This window comes from Sceloporus occidentalis, unplaced genomic scaffold (assembly GCF_023333645.1).
Source record: "Sceloporus occidentalis isolate IW3139 unplaced genomic scaffold, rSceOcc1.0.p SCAF_5, whole genome shotgun sequence".
Lineage (NCBI taxonomy): Eukaryota > Metazoa > Chordata > Lepidosauria > Squamata > Phrynosomatidae > Sceloporus > Sceloporus occidentalis.
In genome coordinates, this window is record NW_028316985.1 from 29,393,006 (window position 1) to 29,405,694 (window position 12,689).

General features: G+C 42.1%; 1 protein-coding gene across 2 annotated transcripts in view; it reads left to right on the forward strand.

Moving 5' to 3' along the window:
* The window catches only part of LOC149311843 (ankyrin repeat- and BTB/POZ domain-containing protein 3-like), a 286,151-nt gene that overhangs the window by 177,818 nt on the left and 95,644 nt on the right, over window positions 1-12,689 (forward strand). For both annotated transcript variants that reach the window (XM_089528047.1, XM_089528046.1), the window contains exon 2: window positions 3,953-4,102. In XM_089528047.1, coding sequence (XP_089384173.1) covers window positions 3,953-4,102 — 150 coding nt within the window. The remainder of the gene's footprint in view (window positions 1-3,952; window positions 4,103-12,689) is intronic.

A 12,689-nucleotide genomic window follows, 5' to 3' on the forward strand; every position in this document is an offset into this window, starting at 1 on the left:
CGGGCACAGTATAAGGTGTTGGTGATGACCTATAAAGCCCTACATGGCTTGGGCCCAGGATATCTGAAGGACCGCCTCTCCCCATACATTCCGCCCCGCACCCTCAGAACGTCTGGGCAGCAATTACTTAGGGTTCCAGGGGCCAGACTTACCTCCACGTCAAGGAGGACGTATTCCATCGCTGCCCCGGCCCTTTGGAACACGCTGCCCACAGAGCTCCGCTCAGCTACCTCCCTGGCCCAGTTTAGAAGGGACTTGAAGACCTTCTTATTTCGATCGGCATTCCCTGTTTAAAAGCCCCTGGTGGCCCCCTCCCTCTTTTTCGCCGGCAAGATGGCTGGCTGACTAGGTTTTTAATTTGTTTTAATACTGTATTCCATTTATTGTATCTGTATATTCATGTATGTGCTTTTAACATGTTGTACACCGCCCTGATCTATGGAAGGGCGGTATAAAAATAAAATTTTTATTATTATTATTATTATTATAAATGTATTCCACCAATTTACATGTCATACACAAGAGAACCCACATGACCTATGGCATGCTAACTGGCAGTTTGTTTATGAAATCCAGTTCACACAACAAGTTGCTGATGATCCTGATTCAAAAGAAAGTGGACCCACAACATAGCAGAAGGCTAAAACTTTGACAGCATTGACATATGGTAACCATATATGAATGAGAGACCTCCCAGAGCCCCAGCCATCAATAGTGTTGCTCATAACTTGCCGACTCAAGGCAATGGCTTCCTTAATTGAATCATTCCATCTGTGAGATCTACCATACACAGTCAACATCTCTGCTATATATGTGTTGCTGAGCTCTATGATCTCAGACCATGTTGGAAACAACTGAGCAGCCCTCATTATTATTACTGGACTAACTATAGCACTAGCCATAGGACTGCTCTGGAACTAAATACCATTGTGAATTCACTGTTGATCTGTAAAAGTGTTACAGTTGTTCTGACTTCCACAGTTACTTCCACAGCTAACTGCATATTTACTAAAAGAGCTGGACATACTCACCCATAGAAAGTTGACAAATTTGTAGGAATATAATAGCTTTTTATGAAAGAGCTCCACAATTTCTGATTCACAAAGTCAGACTCAGGCCACCAACAATTTCCAGTATAAGGAAGGTATCAAAATTGGAAGATAGATTCAAACCTCAAACTCCATTGAGTCACTACATTCAGCTCAATGGATTATCATAGAATCATAGAATCGTAGAGTTGGAAGAGACTGCAAGGGCCTTCCAGTCCAACCCCCTGCCATGCAGGAAATCACAATCAAAGCATTATCATGCGCGGACGCTGCTTTTACATTTTAACTACTGTATAATGTTCAAAGGTGAACACGATGTATGGAACAAGAAAATATGTGGCAGCCTATATTTAAAATTTTTAAAAGAATACCTAACTATCCTTCATGTTTATGTACAGTTAGTTATGGACTTTAATGTAGTGATTTTATACATACTTATTGTGACATGACATGACATTATTACGGCATACCGCCAGTACAAAACTAGAATACAATAATGACCAAATATCCATATAGACACGATACAGTCATGATGTCCATACAAACCAATGAGAAATCTAAAATGGAATAAAACTCTCTATTGTGTGCCAAGTTACAGGGGAATTTAAAGGGATTATAGGAATATTACAAAAGGGTTTCTTTGGCTTAGTCATTTAAGTGTCAATAGCAAGAAAATAATAAAGAATATAAAAAAGTATATCCCATCCATATACATATAGATAGTATCATCAAACAATTTATAAAAAACAGATAAAATTTCATACAATAAGTCACATAATATCTACAGTAATAATGGCAGCTATAGTTAATTTTACAAGGTTTACTGTATCTGTTTCAAATATCTTATATGGAGAGTAATAGCAGCTGCAAGGAATTTAGCAACTCTGCTGGTTACGTATTTGTTGCAGTCTGCTAAAAGATATTCCATACTTATTGTTATATGCTTTTTTGCAATTTAGATTTACACTTAGGTCCAAAACACACTGCAGAAATAATCCAGTTTGAGACTAGTTTAACTGCCTTGGCTCAGTGGTAGGGAATGCTTGGAATTGTAGTTTATTGTGGCACCAGAGCTCTCTGACAGAGAAGGCTAGATGTCTCACAGAACTACAGTTCCCAAAATTCCCTAGCCAGGGAGCCAGGGCAGTTGAAGTGGTCCCAAGCCGAATTATTTCTGCACTGTGTTTTGGACCTTTGTCACCCTTTCCTTTCTTTTCTTGCTAATTAGCTGAAAGTTTAGGTATCCAGAGTGGTAACTGCACTCCTCTGCTGCAGCAAAAACCAGAAACAATATTGTGCCACCTTAAATGCCAAACAATTTAATACAGCATACCTGTTTGGGGACCAGAGTTTGTGAATCGTTGTCCTTGAAAGTTTATGGCATAATAATCTGTTAATCTTCCTGGAGTTGGAAGAATACACACACCCAAAACCACTAGGGATCACACAGACATTTATTTTATTGTTGCTATGGTGGCTGGTGAAATTGGGCAGTAGCCACTGCTGCAGTTGCCGCCAAAATTCAGCAAAATCTGTAGTGGTTCACAATGGTGTAATAAGTTGTGGAAACATTGTCCTACAACAATGAGTCCCTGCAAGAGTTCAGAACAGAAAGTTCCCATTATTTTCGGAAAGAACAGGAATAAAAAAAATGTGGTGATGGGAGGCATTGGGAACCATAGGATGAGGCCTTATGTGACTCATGAGCTCTGTGTTATTCAGCCCCTTTAAAACTGTAATTTTTAACACTGGGTTATATTTCTTCTTAGCCTTAATGCAACAGTTAAATGTCAAAGGTTTTACTAGTTCACTGAACAACCAGTGAATGTGTCCTAATACACATTTCCTTAGTTCTCAGAAAGCACAGGCATTCTGTATCGGATGTTGAGGGATTACTTGCTGAAAGAGAAATTTGTATTACAAAAGTTTACTAGATACAGAATTTTGGAAATTTAGTATTTATGGGCTAGGAAAAATGAAGTGCTCCTTCTCTGATAAAGAACAAACTGGGATATAAGTGAAGAGAATGGGTGGAGGGGTCCTTTGCTGAATTAGCTTCTGGTTGTAATTTCCCCCCCGTTTTTCCTTTCTTTTCCTTTTATTTTTTTAAAGTGATGAATGTTTGGGTAAGGTTATTGAATGATTGATTTTGATCATTTTAAAATTCACTCACTCTGTCAGAATGATATCCTACCTTATAATCAAGAGGTTCATGATGATGTGGTAGATTTTCATATTCCTTTTCCCTGTGTGTGTCTTTTTAAAGATATGTAGCTAGAAGGTATGCATTTTTGTAATTTGACCATAGAAACAGTCTCCATTTCTATATAGGTACCAATTCCTTGTAAAGACATACAGGAGAAATATAATGTGAGATACTGGGGAAGCAGCCAATATTTGGTGACAGACTGTACACATTGTATCCAGAAGGTCCCAGATTCAGTCTTTGGCAGATCCAGCGTGGCAAAGCTGGGGAATATCTTTGGCCAGAATCCTAGAACACAATTTTCCCGTGGCTGTGCTGGCTGAATATTGAACACCCTATATGGGAACAATGGCTTAAAGAACCACTAGCAGTCACAATAACTGGTACTGTGAATGGATTGGTTCTCTACTGTCTGTGTAAAGCAATACCAAAGTTGGCTGTTGGTGTCTGGGGAAACTTTGGCCCTCCAGATGTTTTAGTCTGCAACTCCAATTCCTTATCATTATGCTGGATTGCACAAGTGAAAGTTTTAGATCAAAACTTCTGGACAGCTAATGGTTCCTTTGCCAATCTGTAAACATTTCTCCTAACAAAAAGTTGCAGGGAGGGAGGGGAGAGAGAGACACTTTGAAAGCTGCCAATTACCTAGATTTTAAAATTGCACATTTCCCTCCCTCTTTTTCCCCCTGCACTGTAGGTGTTCCTTGTCTGCCAGAAAGCCTGAATCTTCATAAAGAGCAACAAAGGTCAAATAAACCAGGGGAAGTACAGATGTTTAGCCAATCTGAGTTACGAACAATCGAGCAATCTTTGCTTGCAACCCGTGTGGGAAGCATTGCAGAACTCAGTAAGTACTCAAAATAATTTCTAACCTTTTTCCTCCTATATTTTTTGAGCAATTATGCTTCAATTTATGCAAGAAAAAGTTCAGGGGCTGCAAAGGGAGCCTGCTGTGACAGAAGCATAGGGAACAACTCTCTACCCTGCTAGTGAAGTGGTTTGTAAGACAATTTTGAGTAATAGTTAACCATTTTTGCAACACAAGAATGACAAATCCATGGAGGAAGGCAGGCAATGTAAATTTGTTCTTAGGTTTGATAGAATATTAGGGGCTAATGAGATTTTAGCAGACACACTTTTTGAACTGTATGGATGCCAGTTCTGACCCTTGTGTATATATGATTTGGAGTGAAGAGACTGTGCAAAGGAAAAGTTACCTTTGTCCTGTTCTTAAATTCCCTCTGCCAAAATGTTTCTTCATTTTTTAAAAACACACACACAGTAATACTAATTTGCACATCACATTTAGTTAGAGCATTAATTCCCCCTTTGTACATCTTCATATTTAAATAAAAAAACTATCAGATGTTATCACCATGTTACCTTCCACTTGTGCATTAGCTGTCACCTGTTTCATTACCTGCAGTTCCCTATTAAACCATGCATATACCTGGCCTCTGTGAAGAAGGAGAGGACATCTAAGAGCTTGTATATCATCTGCCCATGTGTCCCATATACTAGGATTATGACAGAACAACAGACAGAATCAACGTAACACTGCTGTAGGGATCTTCAGATCCAGGAAACATAGCTCTTCCTATAGGTACACTCTCTAGATCCTTATAGTTCTTTATAATCCTTTATAGAATCCTAGTAGAACCACTCCTTCACCTGTGGAGCTCCTTCATCTGTGGAGATCTGTAAATCTAATCCTAACTTGTTGGTGCTCTGCCTATTACAAGAAGAAAATAAAGACTCCCCCTCACATGACTTATTGAATTTTTTTTGTCCAGTGTGGAAGACATCAGCATCCGATCTGTCACATATACAAAATTCATGGTGAGACTGTGAGGGAATGCTTCACACTGCTCTCAATAGAGGAGGATATTTTTGCTCTAATGGTGTCATGTGAAGGATACCATACTGCTAGCAGAAAATATCTCAGACTTGGAACAGTTACTAAAGAAGGTCAAAGAAGAAAGTGCAAGGGCAGGCTTATTGCTGAACATAAAGAAAACAAAAATAATAACTATGGAAGATCTACATGAATTCAACATAGACAATAGGGAAATTTAAATAGTAAAAGACTTCCCATACCTTGTTTCAAACATTGTTCAGAACAAATATTGCAGTCAAGAAATCAGAAGATTAGGAATGGGGAGGGCAGCCATGAAAGAACTAGATAAGATCTTGAAGTGTAAAGATATACAACTGAGCACAAAAGTTAAGACTTGGCCAAGCCATTATATTCCCATTGTCATGTACACATGTGAGAGCTGGACAGTGAAGAAATCAAGAAAGAAAATCAACTCATTTGAGATGTGGTGCTGGAGAAGAGCACTGAGGATACCATGGACAGCAAAAAAGACAAATAAATGGGTCCTTGAGCAGTTTAAATCTGAATTCTCCTTGGAAGCTATGGCGCGTTACAGACCGCCCAAAAGTGGGCAGTCTGGCGCCGGCTCCATTAGCTACGCCGAGAAGCCCCAGCGGCCAGACTGCAAGGCTTCCCGGCGCAGCTAAAAAGGAGCGCCGAAATGGTGCTCATTTTTGGCCCCTGGAAGTGGCGCCGTGAGGCGCGAGGTGCTCACTTGCGGCATCACTTCCGCCGTGCCACGTCTGGACGCTGTGTGTCCAAGACGTAAATATGGCAGCACCCATGTGGGAGGGCGCTGCCATTTAGTATGCGCTCCGCGCGTCCTAGGGAGAGGGGCGGTTAGGAAGGTGAGAACCTTCCTAACCCTAGCACGCCCCTTTCTAACGCTAGGGTGCGCGGAGCGCATACTAAATGGCGATGAAACTAAAGCTGTCATACTTTATGGGAAGGCACAACTCACTAGAAAAGATGATAATGCTAGGGAATGTGGAAGGCAGTAGAAAGAAAGGAATACTGCATGCAAGATGGATGGACTCAATCAGGAGGCCATGGGCCTGAGTTTGCAGGACCTAAAGAGAGCAGTGGAGGACAGGGAGTCTTGGAGATGTCTCATCCACAGGGTGGCTATGAGTCGGGACTTGTTTAAGGGCAGCTAACAACAGAACAACAATTTTTGCTCAACCCTGTAAAATACACACCATGCTGAGGAGAGGGATGTCAACTTTCCCCTATATCTCTGTATAAACAAAAGAAAGATAGAATATTCATTCAGCCAACTCTTCTAATTGTCATTGAAGGTCTTCTAAAGACTCCCTTCATCCCTGAGCCACCTATTCACTGATAATGCTGATTCTGCATTTCTTAAAATAAGCAAATGAATCGGCATGTTCTGTCTGAAGCTTCTGCTGTCTCCTGACACGCTGATAATAGCACTGCCATTTTATCCAAAGTATTCAGAATGTATTTACAGGCTCTGTTCTTGAATATTTTTGTTCCTTCAAGCATATTAATCCAACTGAACCAGATACCCTTAAGGGGTGGGGTGTGCAGGAATCAATGGAGTTCTTTTCCTTCTTGCTGCATCCTCTAATCAGGGTTGCCCTGTTTTGAATCGACTCTGCTCCTGTGCCATTTACAGCAACTTGGTACAAGGACATTTTATTAGATGGTGCCTTTCCTGGCTCCCTGCAAGCATTTACTCATTAAATGCCAGCTCTGAACACAAAGGTCTTACACCTGGGAGCCTTACTGTCCCCGTTTAATTGCCTTATTCTTGCAGTACTGTTGGCAGAATTTTTTGTTTTGTTTTTAAGGACAGTTTCACATTTTAATATCAGTGAAGTAACTAAGAGTTGGTATCAGTCCATGGTATCCTTGAGGCAGCTGCCTTGTCCCTAATGCCATTTCAGGGAATACCACTTACGCCTGCTGGTGGATTGAATTTTATTTTATTTTATTTTTAAAAAATCTGACCCAGTACTCTGAGCAGCTGATGTGCATTTTAGTTTCCCACAGCACCAACAACTTGGGGCATTGTGGGAAATTGAAATGGTAGCTCCCACCCTACCAGCATAGGTTTGAAAGCTGCTGGCCTGGGTTGAAGTGACTTTGTGGAAGTGCCCACCACAAAATATCTCCCCCCCCCAAAAAAAAAATGTTGATTTATCAAGTGCCATCATATCTGCTAGCTTTATAAGCCAATCTTGATAAGTATTTCTCTTGCTATCCATTTGTGGGCCTAAACTATTCTTTATATGCTATCAGTGGCAAGCATACTTTATGCCCACTAATGAAAAGCAACAGAAATACCCCCACTTACCAAGATTGGCTTATAAAGCTAGCAGATAGGTTGGGATTTGCTAGTTGAAAAGAATAAATCTTCAAATACAATAGAGGTCAAGATCCTATTTAATGCTGGAAAACATAAAGTTCTGCTAGTGTACTTATACAGGAGGCCCAAGTGAGAGAGGCAAGGAGGACAACAGCCAGGGATATAGCTACCAGATGTGGCCAAATGAGGGCACTGCCCCCCAGTAAGAATTTTGTATCCCAAATGAAATTTACTTCAGTTTCTAAATTCAGTGGCATCACTAGGGGGTGTGAGAGGTAGGGTCCACACTGGGTGACACCTCAGAAGATGGGTGATATCCAATTGAACATTCCTCCTCTTGCAGGGTGAGAAGGGGCAAGCCCACCTCTCCAGGCTTTGCCACAGCAATGGCCTCCTACGAGGACAAAGCTGCCACTGGGGTGAAGGAGAAGGGCACATGCACCCTTCCAGGTCACTTTCACCTCCTCTTGAGAGGTAAGCTGCCATGGGGGCTAACGAGAGGGTGAGTGCACTCCTCCAGGTGTTGGCAGCCTTCTCCTGAGAACTGGGGCATAACTACCTTTCTCCTTTGCCGCAATGGCAGCTCCCTTCTCAGAGGAGGTCATTGCCATGGCGAAGTCTGGAGGGGCACGCTTGTAATTCTCCTTCGCTGCAGTGGCAGCTCCCTCCTCAGGAGGAGGCTGCTGCTGTGGCAAAGCTTGGAGGGATGTGCTCACTCTCCTGAAGAGGGAGCTGCTGGTGGTGCTAAGGAGAAGGGTAAGCGTGCCCCTCCAGACTTCGCCACAACAGTGACCTCTCTCTGAGGAGGGAGCTGCTGCCGTAGTGAAGGAGAAGGGTGAGTGCACTCTTTTGGCTGCCCTCATGGTAGCCCCCCCTCATAGTGAGATACCAGGCATGGAGGCACCACTGCCTAAATTTCTAGCATTCCAGAGAATGCTCTCAGACTCAGGGAAAAGTAATGACAAACCTGTGAAAAAATCTTGCCAAGAAAACCCCATAATAGGTTCTCCTAAGGTGTCCGTGAGTCAGAAATTCTTTGAAGGCATACAACAATAACAGTTCACAGTCCTTTTTTTTGTAATGTTGCATGCCTTCTTAAACTTGACATAGTTTAGGGAATCAGCAAGTATGAATCTAGACCTACACATAGTTGAAGAGGTGGTTTTTGCCCAACTGTATCCTGTCAGCTCTTATGAATGCAGTTTTTCCCCTCTGCCTAGTAGCAGGTAACAGTGTTCCCATACCCATATACACAGATTACATCAAATCATTTAAACAAGATGTTAGACCTCAGTTTGGATGCAAAGGTGCTTGCCTCAGGATGACTGGCACTTACCAGTACCCACCTTGACAGCTATTTTTCATGTCTTTTTAGGGCTGCTGCCAAAGTAATAGTTCTTGGAAGAAGAGTATAATTTATAAGGCATTACATAAGATAAAAGATAATGTCTGGAAAAATATCCTATGGAGGAATGCATTTTCCTCCATCAAGGAAATGCCCCCACAACCTTGAACTAGGTGTTCAGAAATACCACATGACAGAGCCGCCTAAGGTGTGTACCCTTTCAAATTGCAGGTGGGAGATAACATCCCTATAGTAAACACATTTTTTGCAGATGTATTGCAGAGAAAGATCTAGTGTTCTTCCAAGACCTATTAGCTTTTCACAAATGTGCATGGACCTCTTTAATGGTTTGGCATTGTTCAGTTCTGTGATTCCCTCACCTGTAAGTTAAAGAAAGCAGTTTACCTATTCACCAGAGTGGTACATTTGTATGCTTTCGAACTGCTATATTGGCAGAAGCTGGGACTAGTGATGGGAGCTCACCCCATCGTGTGGCACCCAGACCTCGAACTGCCAATCTGCCAATTTTGCAATCAACAGAGTCAGCATCTCTTTACCCTTAATGGATTTTTCCTCTTTGGCCATTCTGTGAGGAAGACTGATTTGTTCATGCTTTATGTATTTGTTATTATTGGATGTTGTAATCAGAATAATAGTTGTGTATAAAGAAAGATATACAGCAATAATAATTTACTCTTTCTATTTCAGTATTTCATTCTGTATATACTCCATCCATGATTGAGGGCCTGCTGTTGCTTGGCAACTCATAATAGGAAATGGTCCCTTGTTGAGATTGCTGTGGTTCTAAACAAGAGAGTAGTGGAAAGGGAAACCAAGGCACATAATTTGAATTCCAAATAGCCAGGAGTTTTGGAGTCCAAGACAGTGTTTTGAAGAACACAACATTTCATCCCAATATGGGAAAAAACCCACATTTTTCATATTTGCAGTTTAGGGTTGCCAGTTCAGGGTCATTCCAGGCCCTGAAGTTTCCATGCCAAAGTCTAAGACCTGGCTTGGCTCTTGGGATATATCTACACTGTAAAAACAATGCATTTTGACACCACTTTAAGTGTGATAAGTCCATCCCATGGAATCTTGGGATTTGTAGCTTTGCAAGGTTTTCAGCCTTCTATGCCAAAGAGTGCTGGTGCCTCACAAAACTGCAAATTCAAGAATTCTGTTGGATGGAGCCAGGACCATTATTAAAATGATGTCAAACTGCATTATTTCTAAAGTGTAGATACATCCTTGGTGATGTTACCAAACATTATGTATTAAGTACAAGTGACAGTTTCTCACAGTTTTTCATGCCTATACACAGAGGCAGAGATATCCAGGATATATTTTTTTTTGCTTGGAAATTAAGACAGAAGTCTTAACTAAAAGAATTGTTCCCAGATGAGGTGAACTGAGGGGATTATGCCTTCTCACTTAAGGGATAAAGAACATTTAATCCAATCTACTTCCTTCTAGCCGGAAGGTGGATGCAGAGTAAGTGGGATGTGTGAGCCCTAGTGCAACAATGACTTGGAGGGAAGGAAGAAGAAAACTAAGGAAATACATCAAGTCCCTTGAGAGTCTTTGTACATTTCAGAAACAAATCAGCTACTGTATATACTCATGTATAAGTCTAGGAATTTTAGTCAAAAAATTGACCCCAAAAACCTGGGTGGACTTATCCATGAGCCAATATAAGTAATGTACCTTAACTTTTATCAACATAGGAACCATCCCCTTCTCTGAGTAGGGTGGTGAAAGGTAAGAGCTTAGTCTGTTCCAGGAGAAACTAAGGTGTTTTACAGACCACCCCAAAGGGCAGTCTGCCGGCACCCGTGTTTGCCGCATGAGGGAACCGCAGCAGACAAACCGCGCGGTTCCCCGGCGCAGCAAAAAGAAGCTGCAAAAAGCGGCTTCTTTTTCTGGCACCATTGTGACGTCGCAAGGCACCAATGGCGCCCTTGCGCCATCACAAGGGCGCCGAGACATGCAGACACTAGGCATCTGTCATGTCAAAATGGCGACGCCCAGCTGTATAGGGCGCCGCCATTTTGACGCCCTCATTACATGCGAGAGGCAAGGCACGTCAGGAAGCGCCGCCCCTTGCGTGTAACGATGGCGCGCAATAGGGCCCGTCTGGAACGTGCCAAAAAGAAGCACCAACCACCTCTACTCTCTTTGCCGAGGCACCACTTCTGGCCTTTTTTAATGTCTGGGTGGAAAAATAGCAGTGTGCTTTGACATTACTTTCCTTTCTTTCATTCTTTACATCCTTTGTTACATGTCCCTAAGGTTTACTCAAAGGAGGATGATCCCAGGTCTTGGGGAATATGGGCCAAAACTGACGGCTGTAAAGGGGTGGCTCTATGCTGCCCCTTTGAGCACTGGATCGGGGCCACAGCAACTGCACACCATGGCCCTGATCCATTGTTTTTCCAGCCCCAAAAGGAGCGACAAAATGCCACTCCTTTTGGGGCTCGAAAAGAGGCACTCCTTTTGCCACCGCTGCAGCTCTACTGCACTCCTGCGGTGTGCAGCATCTGGTCGCTGCACCACAGGAATGCCCCAACACTGTCCGCCGTCTGGTCTGGTGTGCGGTGTGAGGCGGAGTCAGGGCGTGAGACATGTGGCTGCCACAGCCCCACACTGACAGGTAGCCTGCTCAAATTGCTGTTGTGTTCAGCCCCTAAATTTGAAGAGATGCTCCATCAAGTAGTAAAGTATCAAGTGTATCCAGTATTTGGCATGGGAAATAATTGCATGCAATAGTCATAATTAAATAAGTTTGGAATATTTACAATGAAGATTACAACTGATGCAGCATATGTTAGGTAAAATGTCTAGACTAGTAGCTCATTTAGGATACAGGATTCTTTTGAATGGGGAAAATATATTGAAGGTACAAGATTGGGAAAGGGGATGATGTTGTTGGAAGCTTTTTTCTATTTGAGTTCCCAGCTAGACTAAGAGATGGGAGTGTTTTTACATCTCAGGAGGCATCTGGTTTAGCAGTAAAGCTCCAGAGGAATTAAAAAAAATAAAAACAAGAAAAGGTGTAAGATCTGGAATAGGAGGAGGAGAGGGCACATTGTTGGAAGTTTTCCTCTGCTTGAGTTCTCACATTGACTGAGCACACAAGTCTGCTCCTTTAGTGCAGGTGGGTGGGAAGAGGGAGTAGCAGGCTAGTAAGAGAAATATCAATCAATTAATTTCTCTTCCATCCAAACTCCCATGGTGCAACTGCCCTTTTAATTCTTTACACACACACACACACACACACCAATCACTGGACCTGGACAAGGAAAGAGCAAGAAGTGGAAAGAGCTTTTTCTTGACCACAGAGTTACTCCGGAGGAAGATTCCTAGATAGGCGCTCTCCCAGATTTTTTTAAAAAGTAGGTTTTTTTTATTTGCAGGTTTCCCGCTTTCACTGCAGTTCCTTGCCTCTATCCCAGCAAATGTGATGGGCCCACTCTATATTAGTTTGCTAAGAGTTCAGGACCAACTTACTGTTCTTTGGTTCCTGATAAAAAAATCTAAAGAAGCAAAAATAAAAAAATAAGAATTTAATTATTAGTTTGCAGCAGAAGTGTAAGGGTACTGGGAAAGATGTAAAACAGGGCTTAACAAACATTGGCCCTCCAGATTTTGTTGCATTGCAACTTCTATTAGCCGCAGCCAGCATTGGCAGAGAGCAGGGCTGATAGGAGTTGTAGTCCTAAATATCTGGAAGGGCATACTTTTTCAAGGCCTGCTTTAAAAACAGATCTTGGTCAGGAGGAAAGAAAAGGTAGCAAATTTCAGTTGCATAATGAAACCAAGATTTGTCCTAGTATGACTGTTTTTCAGATTTTCTTTGGATGGGTATAAACTGTATTGAG